The sequence below is a fragment of the Otolemur garnettii genome, unplaced genomic scaffold, assembly GCF_000181295.1.
Source record: "Otolemur garnettii isolate 467f Iridium unplaced genomic scaffold, OtoGar3 scaffold00003, whole genome shotgun sequence".
Taxonomy (NCBI): domain Eukaryota; kingdom Metazoa; phylum Chordata; class Mammalia; order Primates; family Galagidae; genus Otolemur; species Otolemur garnettii.
Genome location: NW_003852398.1, coordinates 28,999,688 through 29,018,065, shown reverse-complemented (window position 1 = coordinate 29,018,065; position 18,378 = coordinate 28,999,688). Strand labels below are relative to the sequence as shown.

At 37.7% G+C, this 18,378-nt stretch overlaps 1 protein-coding gene across 1 annotated transcript in view; it reads left to right on the top strand.

Moving 5' to 3' along the window:
- Window positions 1-3,241: 3,241 nt before the first annotated feature.
- Window positions 3,242-18,378, top strand: part of STK32A (serine/threonine kinase 32A) — a 118,430-nt gene continuing 103,293 nt past the window's right edge. Inside the window, exon 1 of the mRNA XM_012807727.1 lies at window positions 3,242-3,393. Coding sequence (XP_012663181.1) covers window positions 3,342-3,393 — 52 coding nt within the window. The 5' untranslated portion in view covers window positions 3,242-3,341. The remainder of the gene's footprint in view (window positions 3,394-18,378) is intronic.

The following is an 18,378-nucleotide window of genomic DNA, read 5'->3' as shown; positions in this document are numbered from 1 at the left end:
ATCAGCAGGTATCAACTCTTTAAAAAATACACAAGCCCCCCCCCCACTGAGCTACAGGCACCACCCTGAGATTCTTGATTGTAGATGTTTAGGAAGTGTGAAAGAGGAATCAATTTGGCACAAGGGTTAAGGTGGAAATGTTTCCCTAAAATTTTATATTAAAATGTGAAGCAAAGCTGAAAAAAATATAAACAATGGTTAACTGAGAGTGTTGTTAACTTAGGAGTTTTTCATGATTTGTTTTCTTTCCCGGTGTTTAGAAATAATGCTCAGTTTAAGAAGCTCTGCTTTTCAAAATGCAGACAAAGTAACATTCTGTGACAATGAAATCGCAATGTTGCTATCAGAAGTTGCAACTTTCTTGCATCACGCCCCATGTTCTCCAATTCTGGAAGACAACACCTTTTTACCTCAGGAGTCTTGGCTATTCAGAGAAGCTTGCTTGTTAATATCCCCCACAAATAGAGGCCAAAGATGACACTGGTATTAGGGAACTAGTTCCCAGTCAATAATCTGATAAACTTCTCTTCCTTTTGCATTTTCTATGTTTAGAATTTTCATTTCCATGGAAGGTGGCTGTCTTTTTAAAACGGTGCTTAGGGCAACACTGCAGATAGTACCAGGAGGCCAAGGAAGTTGTGGGGTTTGGTAGAAGACCTGGAATCTCTTTGGCAGACTGGAAAGAATGTGTCTCTATTTTCCTGTCAGAGAAAGGTTAATATCTTTATGGCTATGGAAGGCAGTTATCTAATTTGGTTATCCACATGGGGGAGAAAATGAAAAAGACCATTATCAACTGGGTTGTGTATGTGAGGTGCAGCAGTGAAGACATTAAGTCCCCATCCAACATTTCCGTTTGCCTGGCCCGCCCCAGACTCACACAAAAGTGGTTCCCTGTTTGCATATTTTATTCCCACTAAAAATCACTGGATCTGTGGTGAACAAAATTGTCTATACAGCCACACGGAATTCTGAAATGTTGTGATAGTACGCCTTCTTCTTTCTCTTTCTGATTTGACAACTTGCAAGGTCAGACACTGGTACATTGTATGTTGCAGGGAAACGGGCTACTTGAGAAAACCTGAGGTGTGAAGAAAAATGTAAGAAAGGCAGGACTGGGGTGTGGTGTGAGCTACATATGCTCAGGTTTTAAGCCCAAAATAAAAGAAAACTTAGCCCTAGTCTGCAGTTAACAATTGCACTTCCATAAATTAATGTTCTTTTTAGGACCATTCATCTCTTTCTAGTGCCTTCAGTGGTGCAGGCCTTATATTATTCTCCACTCATTCTGGATTTTAAATGGAAGAATAAAACATAAAATAGCCTATTTGCTTCTTCCTAAGGCACAGTGGAACACAGAGGGCATGCCACTTGTTTCTTCTTAACTTCTTTGTCTGCTGGAGTTAAAAGCCTTTTGATTTTTTAGCCTAGAGAGAAGCTTGAGTCCCATCTTCCTGGACCTCAATAATCCCACTGAGCTTCCCTCAGCCACCTGTTACCACCTGCTCCTGCCGTCTCCCCTCTCCCCAGCCATTTAATTGGTTGCTGCCTAATTGCTGACTCTTTTCTTTGCTCTTCATTAAATGATTCTTTTTAAAGTCCATAAGGCACTTTGCCAGCAGTTGGCTTTTAGTATGAACAGTAGCATTTTCTTAATGAGTCTGCATTCCAAATTAAGGCCTTACTTACATTTTTCTAATGGGAAAATGAGCTTTACTTATACACTTGCTAAGGAGCTTCCCAAGTGCTTTTGTAATAACTCATCCTTAACACAGTCTCCAGTTCTGCTTGTAATCTCTATCTCCTTCATGTGTAGAAAGTCCAAGAAGAAATCAATCAGCAGGTATCAACTCTTTAAAAAATACACAATTAGGAAATACTGCTACTGTCAAAAATAGCAGGAGGTAACATTCATCCTTTGCATATTATGTGCCAGGCCTTGTGCTAATTGCCTTACCTACATTGTGTCAATAACTATATCCAGGAGCCATATTTGTCCCAAGCATGAAATTTTCTCAAGTTGTATAAATGAGTTGAATTTTAAAGTATTATTTTGTATAAGATCCAGACCTCTACCCTTTTTTTGGTTGATCTGAATATCTGGTCCCCGAAATCTATGATTTTATTTGTCAATAATCTGTTTGATCGAAGAGCAACTATCTCTTTTAAACAAAGCCAGTGTCACCATTGTCCTCCCAATGCACTGACATCATATACCCGGTCTGGATCACTCCTTTCCATTACCTGGCTGGCTTTTATAGGTATCTAAACTTGTTAGGCCTGTAAGTTAGATAGGCATTGTTATTTCCATTCTGGAGGGGAGAGGTTAAATGGCCAAAGCTATTATCAGTGTCAGTTTTAGAACCAGAATGCTACATCTCTACCAATTTCAGGTATACCAATTACCATTATGTTTTTAGATGGAACAAAGCTATAAGCATACTTTTTTCAGAATTTTTTTTAATCTTTCAGATATATCATTTAATTTGAATTTCAGATCAGCCAACAATTATTGAGCACTTAAGCTGTGAAAATGCTTTATGTATTATATTAACTGTAAGTATATCATATGTTTATGTAACCCAATAGTTATATTACATACATATGAATATGTATACATAAGTATAAAGGGTTTTATATATATACATAAATGTGTGTCATACATTTAATTTAATATATAAATAGTTACATGTATGTATATCACGTTCAACTCTCTAAGTTTAGAAGAGGAACAAAGAGGAATATGTTTAGAGGAATTCAGGAAATTGCTGGTGCGTAAACGCTTAAACTAGAACTCGCACCTTTTCCAATGTAGTACCTTTCAGGCCGGGGAAAGAGATAGCAAATACATCTTTTTGCCTAAAAAAGGTTAAAGTTGTTGGTCACACAATAATAAGAAAAAAAGAGAGTTTAAAATTAGTGCATTTTCCTCAAAAATACAAATTCACACTAAAATATTTTCATTTTTATTGTTGTTAAATAAAGCTTTGCTGACCTCATTTTAAACTTTTCTTTCAACTTTGAAAACTAGTTTGCTTTCTTCCTGCTTTGTAAGTCCAGGTCTGCCTACTGATAAGCATTTAATGTGGTCTACTGTTGCTTGATGTTTTATTTCTGAAATCTTTTCCAGCACAAAAGTTTCCACTGCAGTGATACAGATTAGGTTAGTATTTCAGCCACAGTCTGTACTCAGGGTGCCTAGAGTACACCATATTATTAGGATACTGTTTCCTTTTCTTTCCTAGATATCCAGCTAAGGCTTCGTGACCTGTTCCGAGTGAAGATGAGTGTTTCTTCCAGGATGTTGTAACTAGAGGATCCAGGTCTGGGCAGACGCTACCATGGGAGCCAACACTTCAAGCAAACCACCAGTGTTTGATGAAAATGAGGATGGTAAGAAATGTGAGATGATGGTGCATGAAGACTAGAATTTTGCAAAGATAAAGTATAGGCAAGCTCCTAGCTTCATAAGTAAAGTACAAGCAGAGTCTGCAGGCCTTTAAGGTAAAGGGTGGTAGAACTGCAAGGACCTTGTCTTCTAATATATGGATTTTTTTTTAATTAAATCATAGCTGTGTACATGAAGGCAGTCATGGGTTATAATGTGCTGATTTTATATACAATTTGAAATATTTTCATCAAACTGGTTAACATAGCCTTCATGGCATTTTCTTAGTTATTGTGTTAAGACATTTATACTCTACATTTAGTAAGTTTCACATGTGCCCTTGTAAGATGCACCATAGGTGTGGTCCCACCAATTACCCTCCCTGCACCCATCCTCACCGCTTCCCTCCCCTCCCTTTCACCTTTCCCCATATTCTTGGGCTATAATTGGGTTATAGCTTTCATATGAAAGCTATAAATTAGTTTCATAGTAGGGCTGAGTACATTGGATACTTTTTCTTCCATTCTTGAGATACTTTTCTGAGAAGAATATGTTCCAGCTCCATCCATGTAAACATGAAAGAGGTAAAGTCTCCATCTTTCTTTAAGGCTCATAGTATTCCATGGTGTACATATACCACAATTTATTGATCCATTTGTGGATTGAAGGGCACTTGGGCTTCTTTCATGACTTAGCAATTATGAATTGGACCACAATAAACATTCTGATACAAATATCTTTGTTATAGTGTGATTTTTGTTCTTCTGGATATATACCTAGTAGAGGAATTGTAGGATCAAATGGCAGGTCTATTTTTAGTTCTCTAAGTATTCTCCAAACATCTTTCGAAAAGGAACGTATTAACTTGCATTCCCACCAGCAGTGTAGAAGTGTTTCCTTTTCTCCACATCCATGCCAACATCTCTGGTTTTGGGATTTTGTGATGTGGGCTAATCTTACTGGAGTTAGATGATATCTCAAAGTAGTTTTGATTTGCATTTCTCTCATGATTAAGGATGATGAGCATTTTTTCATATGTCTGTAGGCCGTGCACCTGTCTTCTTCAGAGAAGTTTCTCTTCAGTTCCTTTGCTTCCCTTGGGTTGGGTTCCTTTTTCTTTTCTTGCTAATACATTTGAGTTCTCTTTGGATTCTGGTTATTAAACCTTTGTCAGAGACAGAACCTGCAAATATCTTCTCCCATTCTGAGGGCTGTCTGCTTGCTTTACTTACTGTGTTCTTGGCTCTGCAGAAGCTTTTCAATTTTACTTTTCACATTTCCCGTGAGCTTTGGTGGCCTTCTTAATCTCCATCCGCTATACCAATGTCCTCCTTTTTCCAAGGGGAGCTTTGGTTGGGTGCATGGTAGACAATTAAATGATTTATTTGTCCTTTGTGCTGTTCCTTGGACAGTTGAATTTATCACTATTGCTTTTTGTTATAGAAATTTTTTATGTTATTAAAATGCATGTGGATGATCATCAATATTTGTAATATTGTAGAATGGAATTATGCAAGGGAGGTTTCTGAATTTCTAACTGCCATGTTTCTATATACTAGACAAATTTCACAAGGCTAGGTCATAGGAAAAAAATCCGTTTTATTGCAGAAAAGGGAAACTTTCAAAGCCAGGCTCAGCAAGATAAGAAGTAAAGGCCTGAGTCCCTTGGTTCTCTCATCATCCTATAATGAGGCGTGATGGATGGGGCGGGGCATGGCCTCCCTAAGTGAGCAGCCTGGTTGGTGTATGCAGGGCGGCAGCTGTTTGTAGGTTGCCTGGGAAAAGAAGGCTGTGGGTCTCAAGTAGCAAGTGGTCCAGGCCTCTGAGAAGGAGCCCCTAGAAATAATTTCTAGAGAGTTCTGCTAATTGGACCTCAAAGGACAAGAATGAACTAAAATTCAGGAGATCTCCACTAGCCCTCACTGCCACCTCACTTTGAGTGATCTAGAGTGACAGAGTAATGGCGGGAGGCTACTTTAGATAGGATGGTTAGGGTTGGCCTTTCCAAGGTGGTGACATTTGAGCTGAAACCTCAAAGGTAAGAAAGCCAAAGCCATTATCAGTGTCAAGAAGATGTCCGCTATGCAATGACATGAGAAGAATAGACCAAGCACAAGAAATAAAAGTCCAAAGTCTAAATAATGAGAACATTGGGAATGGATGGGAATGGATTGTTTTCTACATCCTAACATCCTACGATGAGCACAGGCTTGTCAAAGGGATTGTAATTAATCGCCATGTTACAAAATCATTGAATTTGCGGGTGAAAAAGTACACCATTCTGGGGAACTTGTGCCTTTTTTGTTGCTGTTATTCAGTAAATCCTGTAAGTTCATTTGGCTCCTTGCATGGCTCTGCATTGAGCACAAGGCAAAATTTTATTTGATTAATGTAAATCTTCTGATCAAGAGAAAAACAACGCCAAAGCACTGATTACTCAAAGAGCAGTAATGCCGATGTCATTTTTAATATCCATATTTTTGTATAAATAATCAAACTGGGCCAGAATCTAGGGCACTAAAATGAGCCAATTTAATTATTTTAAAAATACGGCTGTAAAGAATCCCAATGTGTGATAAAATGTGTTTAATATTTCCTTCAAACTGTTTAATATTCCCAACATATAGATATGAGAAGACAATTTAGCCAATTTTCCCAAGCAACATTTTGAGAATTCTTTCTTAGGGAAAAGTGTTTTTGTTCACTTTTAAGGTAATTAGGAGTAAGATAAGATGTTACTGGATGTCCCTTGAGATAAGCTATTCTTGCTGGAATACCTCCTGACACTTGTATTTCATGTTGTTCCTTCTGATGTCTGATCTTCAGCCAATCATTTTATTACTTCCACTGATCTGTAGTGAAAACAAAGTATAAGATTCACAATGCTATTGAGCAGAATAGGCTTGCTTATATGAGTACTGCTATCTTTTACAAATTAGATCTCAAGTTAGACTATTGTGTAGTTTTGTGGCTCTAGGCTTTTATATTTTAGAACAAATCTAAGTTCTAATTACTTTATATCGGGGTAAAATATGTATAGCAAGATTTACCATTTTAATTGTTTTTAAGTGTACAGTTCATGACAGTATTCACAATATTGTGCAGCCATCACCACCATCCATCTCCAGAACTATTTTATCTTCCGTAACTGAAACTCTGAACTCATTAAACAATAACTTTCCCTTTCCATCCTTAACTCCCAGTCCCTGGCAACCACAATTTTACTTGATGTGTCTATGAATTTGACTACTTCTTGTATGAGTGGAATCATATAATATTCATCCTTTTGTGCCTGGATTATTTCACTTAGCGTAATGTTTTCAGGTTAACATGTGTTAGGATTCCCTTTTCTTTTTAAGCTGAGTAGTATTCCACCATATGTATGTACCACATTTTGCTTATCCTTTCATTGGTTGATGGACATTTGGTTGTTCCTGCCTTTTGAGTATTGTGAATAATGCTGCTATAAACATTGATGTACAAATACATGTTCAAGTACTTGTTTGCAGTTCTTCGGGGTATGTACCTAGCAAGGGAATTACTGGATCATATGATAATTTTTTGTTTAACATTTTGAGGAACCATTATACTGTCTTCTTCCTAATTAATGTTTTGTGTTTTAGTAATGGGAGACAGCCTAGCATGATAGGTTAGTACATTGGAAAAGCACACATACACCCATACACAGTTTTAAATCTCAGCTGTGCCATGTGTCAGTAATCTACATGTTTCTTTGAGAAAAATTAAAAGAGCCTGATCAACTATGATCAGACACTAGAGTTAATTTGTCTGATTATAAAGTGTTCTAAAGGGACTTGAGTTACCAGGAACAATTTCTAAATTTAAATAATCACTAGTGAATTAATTTGTGGAAAAACCCTTCTCTTGTGCAAAATATTTAATGTCCATAGCCTCAGTTTCTTCCCGTGTAAAATGAAAGTAGTCATTGGCACACTTCATTGAGTCATCGTGAGGATTAAATAAATAATGCAAGTAAAATACTCAGCAAGATGTTTCACGTAGAGTAACCACCCAATGAATGCTAATTGATAGTCTTATTTATTAGCATCGGAGTCTCTTGGCATGAACTTTTGAAGTACTTCAACTTTTGAGAGAAACAAAGCTGATTAAATTTAACTCTGCGGATGCTGTAGTCAGTTGACCTACTCGGGATTATTGATTGAATTGGATTGATGAATGGCAGATATTATAGATTCTGCAAAACCTGTATAAAAATCCTTTAAAAGAAGCCACGTTATTGACTACACAAAAACACAATCTCATCTGCTTCATCTTTTAACCCCTCTGGGATTACTGTATTTTCATTTGTGGCAAAATCCAGAACTCTTTGAGATGAAGTCAATGAGTTTTACTTTTTTAAATTTGAGCCCAAGCTACCTATTAAAGTAATCCTGTTTGATCAAAACAATGACAGTTGTCCTTCATGCCCAACTGCCATATGTATCATCTGAAAAATGATTAATGATACTAAAAAAGTTTCTGAAAGAATAGAAGTGTAAATGATACTTGCTTTTAATGCTTATAACATTTTTTTCTTTAAATCGGCTTTATTCCCCCATTGAATGCAGTATTTTTTGTTTTATTTTTTAAAAATCAACATTTTAAGAGTCTAATGATTGAAGTTTTCAGGATTATTCAGAAAAAGAAAATCTTTAATAACAGGACAAAGTAGACTTGTTTATAGTTTAGGATCTAGGCAACAGGAGAAAGTCTTGCAGTCATTATGATCACTCATCTGTGTATCTAAGCATGTACACAGAATGTAAAAGTGATACAGTGGGCTTTGTTAAACTAAGAGATAGTCTTCATCTCAGAGGAGAGTGATCTTGCTAAGAAAAGTTGACCACAGGTTAAAAAGCTGCTCCAACTGAGTTCATCAGTGGCCTCAGTGTGCAGAGAGAGCTCAATTATTGCATTATTCTTTGAATCCGCTGAAGACACAGTGTTCTACTTTCATTTGGCAACATTCATCTCCTAGGATATGTGGCTGTCTCCAATTTTCCAGCATCTTCTTCAGCGTTAGAGGCAACTGGGGTCCTTCAGAATGTTGGGCCAAGAAAATTGGCTACAGTTTTGCAATCCAAAAGAAATGGAAGGTTACTGAATTGATTCCAGCTATGAAGGACTTTGAGAATCTCCTTGGCTATTTTCATGTCTATGCATTGCCTATTTGCACGCAATTGAATAGGCAAATGATTTTTGGATTTTGTCCTATCAGACTTTAGTAATGTCGCCTTATATTTATTATTTTCCATTAGAATGACTGGAAAAGTTAAAGGAAAAATTCTCTAATGAGAAGTAGATTCTTACCAAATTAAGTCATCTTTGACAGTCTGATATTTAGTAAAGGCATTTGTCATAACTAACCTCAGATCCAATCACATATGGTTCATTTTACAAGTGAAAAATCAAGGTTTTCACTTGTCAGCACTTTATTTCTCCAGACAAGGATTGGAGGAGTCAGGAGGAAACAAACTAGAAAGCCAAGAAAAAAGACCACAAAGACTGAGCTTTCTGTTCCCTGAGCAGTGAGGTATAAATACCTGTTTAGGAGAATCCCAAAGGAATTTAGAAAAGTTATATCCTGTCTTTAGAGATTCACGATGTACATTAGCATATTAAAGGCTCTGAAATGACCTTTCCTACAGTATTGAAATCTCAGCCTTGTGATAATTTTTCTATTAACTTAAAAATGAAACCATTTTTGTAAAAAAAAAAAACAAACCTTTGAATACCTTGTGGCACATAATAGTTTGTGGATCTCCATTTGGGAAACGAGAGTTATGATCAGATCTACTCTTCTTCTACTGGAAACATCTTTTCTTCCCATCAATTCTTCCTGCTGGTTTAATGGAAAGAAATTTGTACAGGTGAAATATTTGTGATGTAATTTATATGAAAGTAATATAATTTTCATAACACATGACAAAGAATAGTTATGCGCCTCTGTAAAGTTTCCTTACAAGTTCTTAGTAGCCCAATTCATGTTTACTCAGACTAATGAGTGAAACACGAGGTAGCTCAATTTAATCCTGGGATCTTGGATGTTTCCCCTTGAAGTAGGAATTGCATTTGGTGAAAATTCATCACTGCCTTATTATATTTTTAAATCAAGAACATTTTAGTTCAAAGACTGTCTTATGAACAAATTCTGGTAAAGTTATCACTGCTTATTAAATAACACTCATGTTACACTTAACTTTGTATGCTACCTAAAACTATAGACATTTTTGATTTCCATCTTGGAACTACCTGGGTTGAAAGTTAAATCTGTAAGCCAGTTTTATTATTTAGATCAACAGTCCCCAACCTTTTTGGCACCAAGGCCTGGTTTCATGGAAGATGATTTTTCCACAGAACAAGGTGAGTGGGCATGGTTTGGGATGACTCAAGTATATTACATGTATTGTGCACTTTATTTCTATCGTGTGGTAATATAATGAAATAATTATACAACTCACCATAAGACAGAATCAGTGGGAGCCCTGAGCTTGTTTTTCTGCAAGTAGACAGTCTGATCCTATGTTTACAGCCACTCCCCAGGGCTGGCATTACCACCTCAGCTCCACCTCAGGTCATCAGGTATTAGATTCTCATAAGGAGCCTGCAACCCAGATCCCTCTCGTGCACAGTTTATGGTCAGGTTTGTTCTCCTGTGACAAACTGATGATGTTGCTGATCTGACAGGGGGCGGAGGTCAGGCAGTGACGTGAGTGATGGAGAGCAGGTGAAGCTTCCCTTACCTGCCCACCACTCACTTCCTGCTGTGCAGCCCCATTTCTAACAGGCTACAGACCAGTCCACAGCACAGGGGTTGTGGATTGCGGGTTTAGACAATTTGACTGTCACTTCAAGCCTACTGTAGTCAACGAAAATCGGGAATGAAGGCCTTCCATGGAACCAGCTTTTGTTGTATGGCCTCATGCAATTACAGTGACCAGTGTTAGCCCTTAAGTTTCAGGAACTCAGGTTCTATGAAATCTATAGGGATTGCAACTATGCACTTGCTGTGTGACCATTCATGAACGTGTCATTTGGAAACATAAACATTAACCAGCCAATGGTGGAATAATACTCTTGTATTATTATTGTATTATTACTATTATATTATTGTAAATAGGACAGTGAGCAGAGTTTATCTAGCATAAAGGACTGGAAAGTTTTTTCCTCCTGAACTATTTCTTTTTTCCTTTCTAGAGGTATGCTTAATAGTAAAGTAAAAATAAATTAACCTTGTTTTATACTGTGTCTTTGGTTATTTATGAGAATCATTTAAAGCAGGGGTTGGCACACCTTTTCTGCGATAGGCTAGATAATAAACATTGTATACTTTTGGGGCACTATGGATGGAATCTGTGACAACTCCTCATCTGCTATTTTAGCCTAAAAAACAAGATGAATACAGAAACAAATGAATGTGACTCTGCTCCATTATAACTTTATTTATGGACACTGAAATTTCAATTGCAAAAAATTTTCATTTGTCAACAAATAAGTAGAACCTTTATAAATTGAGAACAGTAGAATCTTTATAAACTCATGCAAAGGACTGTAACAAACTGGTCACCATATGGAGGTGGTCAAAATAAGGAACTAGGCTTTAGTTTATGTGGTGCATGTCTGCTCTATGAAAATTAGGTCAACTTAGGGAGGTGGGCAGTGTAGTGTAGGGAGGTTGGCAGTGTAGATTAGCTGCTACACAGAGGTCTACTATAACAGAGGTCTACTCTGTTTTTCTTTTGACATTTTCACACTTAAAAATTTAACAATCCTTCTTAGTTCCTGATTCATACAAAAAGAGATGGTGGGTTAGATTTGGTCCACAGGCTGTATTGTATTGAACCTTGCCCTAAAGCATCTTGTGGAAAGTTATTTGCCTTCTCTGGGAGCCTTTCTGATATCCATTCATAATCCTCTGGCCTTAAATCAAGAGCATTAATGAATTCACTCTTACTGAGTAGAAATACTTAGAACAGTTAATCTCGTGTTTCGAAAAGAAAATATGTTATATTTGTAATAATATGCTACATACTAACTGTACAACCTGGATTCAATTCAATGGTTACGACCTGGAAAGCATTTGAAATATGACTGGGCAGAATTTGCTTCCTACTGGGGACATTTATTCAACCAAGTGGCGTCTAACAGTTGGAAGTGTTGAGTCCCCATCCTGCCCCACTGTTCTACTTTGGACTCTGTTTGAAAGAAATTGTCAATGCATTTCTGACTTCTGAGCAAATTCATGAATTGGGGGCCAGACAGCAGGAAAAGAAGTTTGGTCTTGGCACCAGGGATGAATGTCAGTAAATCCCAGACTTCCCGGGGCACTGTGTTTTATAAAAGAAAAATGCTGACAGTGCAACCAGCTGACACCAATTGGCCTTGAGGCTGCTTCTCGGGAGAAGTTCCAGTTCAGTTATATTCTTAAAGGACACCCCAAGCTCCTCATGTATTAGTGGCAACCATTTGTTGCCAAGAATTTGGGATGATGCCAGTTAAGTAATTTTTTATCAGTGGCTCCTAAATGGTATGGTCTAGGGCTCACCTTCAACCTTAACTAGGAACCTGGTGTCATAGTCACAGGTTAAATCAGTGGTTCCTAGATATGCGCTGTGGACAAGCATCAAATTATGACACAGTTTTCAGTAGTCTGTGGTGAAAGAGGAAAATAAGAACAATATAAAAAACTTCCCCAAAACCTATTAATTTTTTTACTTCTAAGATTATGTCCTTTCTTCTTTCTGTGTATATATGTGTATGTGTGTGCGTTTAGTATTTGAGGATTGCAGGCATAGAATTTTTTTTCATAGTAAGAATTTAGTTAAGTGACTTGCCTCTCTGATCTCCAGTTTTCTCATATATAAAATGTGTGTGCCTCACATTATTTTTGTGGGACTAAAAGGTGGTTATCTATGTAAAATGCTTAGCTAGTGCCTGGTACATAGCAATTGCTCAGTAAATGCTAGCTATGATTACTATCAATACCATAATCATCATAATTTTCAATGCCTTTATTTGGCAAATAAAAGCCACCCAATGTTGGTTTCCCCTTTTTCCCCCTAGTTTTATTTTCTTGTGAGGAGGAGGAGAAGAGCATTGAATTTTCTGATCTGTGAAATCAAAATATATAATTGTAATTTCCAATAAGTGCTATTTAGAGACCTCATTTAAGTTGCTGAAATGGAATTAAATCAGAAGCAACCTATTTTAATTAGGACAATCATCTTCATTCAAGTGAAAGGTGATAGTGCCTGGGCTTGCAGTGTGGCAATAGAGATGGAAAGCTGAGAATTCATCCAACATTTATTTTAAATGTAAAATGAATAGGAGCTACTGATGGTTTGAATGTGGGGTAAGATGAAAAGAACAAAATCAAGGGTGAATCCTAGGTTCTTGAGTAGTCAAGTAGATGGCTGTGCTGTGACATTTAGCTAAAATGGAGCGGGATGAATGCTGAAGGGGCAGGGTCACACATAGTCAAGACTTTCCTTTGGTATGCACGCCAGAATTGTGGAACATGTAAGTGGTGTCTCAAGGCCAAGCACAGTAGTTCAGGCCTATAATCCTAGCCCACTGGAAGACTGAGGCAAGTAGATTTCTTGATCTCAGGAGTTTAAGGTCAGCTTAAGTAAGAATGAGACCCCCATTTCTACTAAAAAATAGAAAAACCAGCTGGGTATCATGGTGGGCAACTGTATTACCAGCTACTTGGTAGGCTGAGGCAAGAAGATTGCTTGACCCCAAGAGAATGAGGTGCTGTGAGCTATGATGATGTTACAGTCCTCTACCCAGGGTGAGGGAGTGAGTCTCTACCTCAAAAAAAAAAAAAAAAAATGGGGCCAGGCCTGTGGCTCAAAAGGGTAGGATGCCCACCCCATATACCAGAGGTGGCAGGTTCAGACCCAGCCCTAGCCAGAAAATGCAAAAAAACAAAATGGTATTGCCAAGTAGGAGGCTGGAATCACATGCCCAGCAATGAGTGGAAAAATCTGGGCAGAGACACGAAGGTGTAGGTTTTAATTCTATGAGAATTGATAAGTCTGTCTTGGGACAGACTGTGGAAATAAAAGAGGAGAAGAATCCTGATATTTAGAAGTCAGGCAGAGGAATGCAGTCCAGCTAAAGAAAGTAAGAAAGAATAACAAGTGTCCTGAAATTTAAGAGAGATGAGTGTTTCAAGAGAGGGAGTAGTCATTCAATGTTGAGTGCTGCTGTGGGGTTGCAAAAATATCTACTGGACTAGACAACATGGAGAGTATTTCTGATATTTACAAAAGCAGTTAGTGGGATTGTGAAGGCATGAGCCAGAACACAGTTAAGAGTAGATTAAACATGAGTTTGTAATTACAACAGAGGTAGGCAGCTCTTCCAAGAAGTTTGTTCTAAAGGGAAGCAGAGAAATGAACCAAATAATCAAAGCTGAATATGATGGTAAGGGAGGGATTTTTTTTTTTTTAAAGACATAGTAGAGAATGTCTACGCTGATGGGAATCCACCAACTTACAGGGGAAAAAACTATTAAATCAGATAAGCAGGAACCAGGACTGGCTTCATAGGTGTGGGGCCAGGCCACACCCACACGGTCTCTTACCTAGAAGGGCTGCACACTTGGACTTCAATGCTCTGAAGTTACTGTATCTAAATTCCAACTATCTCTTGGACTTTCTTTTAACCCCATCTCTACGTACATATATTGGCTACCTCAGGCAGTTATATTTGAAAGCACATGATATGAAAATCATATCACCGGTAAATCCTGTTAGAGATAGTGGCAGAGATACAGGTCTGACAATTAAGTTTGTGAACTTGCCACCATGGGCTTACATCGGCAGCACTGTACAAACAACTTGGCAAGGTTTCATAACATCGGTATATCAGTGTCTCACAGCTGTTTTCATGTTGATGTGTGGCAGTGTCTTGCTGAGTGACATTGATTATTGTTGTGTTTTTTCGTGTGCCATCATGAGAATGTTGGAGTTTGAATTAGAACAATAAACAAACATTGTATTTCTTATTCAAATTGGTAAGAGTGGAAGTGAAATCAGGGACATGTTAATCCAAATTTATGAGGAGAATGCCATGAAGAAAACAACAGTATACAAGTAGATTAGAGGTTTTTCTTAGGGGTAAGTGTCACTGATGAAGAGAGGTCAGGGTGGCCAGTAACAAGTAGAACTGACAAAAACATTGCCCAAATTCATTGAATTGTGCAAAAAATTCATTGGGTAACTGTTAGAACTGACAAAAGCATTGCCCAAATTCACTGACTTGTGTATCAAAATCTTCAGATAACTGGGAAGCATAGCAGACCATGTAAACATCAGTAGAGAAACAGTTAGGAAAATCTTAACCAAAAATCTTGGCATAAGAAAGGTATGTGCAAAAATGGTTCTGGGCAGCCCCTGTGGCTCAAAGGAGTAGGGCGCTGGCCCCATATGCCAGAGGTGTCAGGTTCAAACCCAGCTCCAAAAAAAAAAAAAAAAAAAATGTATCACTGGTGATGAAACATGGGTGTACCAATGCAACCCCAAAACAAAGCGTCAAAGTGCACACTGGAAGTCAGCCAATTGTCCATGACCAAAAAAGTTCCATCAGTCCATATCAAGAGTTGCTAAGCTTTTTTGTTATCAGAGAGATTATTTGTTATGAATTTGTACCAGCTGGACAAACAGTTAACCAAGTTTACTATTCTTTTTTTTTGAGACAGTGTCACTATGTCACCCTTGGTAGAGTGCTGGGGAGTCACAGCTCACAGCAACCTCCAACCCTTGGGCTTAAGTGTTTCTCTTGCCTCATCCTCCTAAGGAGCTGGGACTACAGGTGTCCACCACAATGCCTGGCTATTTTTTTGGTGCAGTTGTCATTGTTGTTTTAGCTGGCCCAGGCTGGGTTCGAACCCGCCAGCCTCTGTGTATGTAGTTGGTGCTGTGGGCACCAAGCCCAAGTTTAGTATTTGGAAGAGCTGAAAAGGCCACATGAAAAACTTATACCAAAATGACCTGAATGGTTCACCAACAACTCATGGCTTTTGCATCACAGCAATGCACCAGCTCACAAAGCACTGTCTGCAGGGAGTTTTTCACCAGTAAACAAACAACTATATTAGAACACCCTCGTTTTTCAACTATCTGGCCCCAATGACTTTTTCTTTACCTACAGGTAAAGGAAATATTAGAAGGAAAACATTTTGGTGACATCCAGAACCTGAGGGGTAATATGACAACAGCTTTTCATTCCAGGAAAAGAGTTCAAAAATGCTTTGAAGGGTGGATGAGACACTGGCATTAGTGCCTAGCTTCCTAAGGGGAGTACCTCAAAAGTGACTGTAGTGATATTCAGCAATGAGGGATGTAGCACTTTTTCTAGCATGAGTTGTGAACTTAATTGTCAGACCTTATGTATCCAATATTTTTAATGTATTTTGTAATCAGATCAGTCTCTAACTTAAACATGGCAGAACTGGACTGAGGGATAGGTAGAATAAGGCACTGACCTGAAATCAAAAAGCCCCATATTGGATCCTGAATCTTAATCTATAGTGAATCTCATTTGTTTCAGTTGTAGATACCTTCCCAGGATGGTCAACCAGAATCAATTTACAAAATTAAATAAACAAACATAGGTGACTGCACCTCAAGAACACGTCCAACACCTACTATGTGCCAGCTTTGGATCTGGCTTTCAGACAGCTAAGAGGAATTTCATTGCACAGTGGCATTCATCGTCACGTCTGGTGTATCCCTTAGACCACATTATTACTGAAGTGCTGGGGATTCCACGTAGAGCATCTTTTCTTCTCTGAGGTTAACCATGCAGTTCAGCCCAACTTTGGAGCTTTGCTTATCTTTTTCTGCACATTTTGAGTCCAGGGACAACAATTTTACTGGCTTTATCTCTGTGTTTAACAATTCATTTAACTGTCATCATCATCATCATTGCTCACTCTTCAACCTTTTTTTAGGTCACCTTAATTTGTATGATACCTTCAATGCTGAAATCATCGCCACTTTGATAACTTTGTTTTTTGTCCAGGGTGTAATATGCCAGGAAAAGTGCTCTAAAATAAGGCTTGACTGAAGAAGAAATAATTTCTGTTTAAGTCTGATGTTCCTAATCAATGACTAATCTGATGACTAGATTGGGCTGCCTGTTCCTTCAGTGGGTTTCCTCTGAGGACTACAGTCCCAATGTTCCTTTAGGTTAACATGTGTGGGGTGTCTAATATAAAGGTCGGTGGACTTCATTGCAGCTATTCTTAGGAAGTGCATATTTAAATGTGTATTTCAAAGCACGTTTTGCAATGATAAAAGTAATGCATGTGAGCTGTAGAATACAAAATCGAGGAGAAAAAGTTACCCGTAGTGCCTCAACTCTTCCGTAACCATTGCTGATAGTTGGGGTGTTTCCATTTGCAGTCCCCATCTTCATTCTGGCGCCCTTCATCCCTTCTACTCACTGTATGTTTATCTCTATTTGTTGTTTAAATTTACTTAATTTTTTGTTATTTGCATTTTTTCTCTGACTCGAAAGTAAGCTCTGTGAGGTGCAGGGATTTTTGCTGTTGTGTTCACCTTCATATCATTAGTACTTAACCTTGTTGATTAAATGAATGCCTTAATAGTCCATTTTTAATCTGTTTATGAGCATAATAGGCATAAAAGGCATTTGATATACCTGAGATGGTGCTCTCTATACTTCTTTATCCTCATTGTCATAGATATCATGGGCAGTTCGTGTCAATTCCTTAAAGTTTGTTGAGTTGTTGAAAGTATAATTTAGTGGCTGTGCAGTTTGACAATGTGAACGTACTAGTCACTTTTAATTAGTCCCATTGTTTGGTTTAACTAATTACATGTATGTTACTGAAAGATGAATAATACAAACTATGTACTTTAAACACCTATCTTTCATATTTTTTTAAAAAATAAATGTATATAATTATTATAAAATAAATAATAAATATACATACAATTTTAAACATACTTAAGTGTTAAAATATGATGGCATTCTCTGAGATTGCAATTTTGTGACTTTGCATAATCCTGAAAAAATATTCTTGTGGCAAGAGGTAAGAAATGAATATTCCTTACTTTGGACTATTCCTGACTTAATTTGTCTCTATAGTTTAATAATACTCAAAGCAGTTTGGTTGGTTTGTGTACACAAAATTGATGTGAAATACAAAGATTGTTTTAAAAACAAATACAGTGACTTGAAAGAGTTGTGGAGGTTACTCAAAGATGACTCTCAGCATGTTTGTATTGTAGAAAACTATACGTAACATAATACTTATCATTCATCCATTTTTAAGTACACCATTCCCTGGCATTGAGTATATTCATGATGTACAATTGTTACCCCCATCCATCTCCAGAACTTTGTCTTCTTCTCAAACAGAAACACTGTACCAATTACATAATAACTCTTCAATTCCCTCTCCTTCTCCATGGGGACAGACGGTAGAATACAGTTGTTTTATTCTCTTCCACCTTCTGTCCCCATGATTTGACTAGTCTAGGCACCTCATGTAAGTGGAATCATACAACATTTGTTCTTTTCTGTCTGGTTTATTTCACTTAGCATGATGTTTTCAAGGTTCATTCACGTTGTAGCTTGTATTAGAATTTCTTTTGATGGCTGTATACCATTGCCTTGTGCACGTAGACCACCTTTTGTTTAACCATTTATCTGTTGATGGACATGTGGGTTGTTTCAACTTTGGACTATTGTGAATAATGCTGCAATGAACATTGGTGTATAAGTGAGTTTTTGCCTTTAATTCTTTGGGGTGCATATCTAGGAGTAGAATTGCTTACAGATAACTTTTAACATTCAACTCTAAGACATGTGTTCAGTGGGTAGAGAATGGCGTTTTTGCTCCTTTCAGAATATCTTTCCAGAAGGAGCCCTGTAGTCAGCTAATGACTTGAGTCAGGGCCATGCCTGAGTCCATGGTCCATTCATCACTG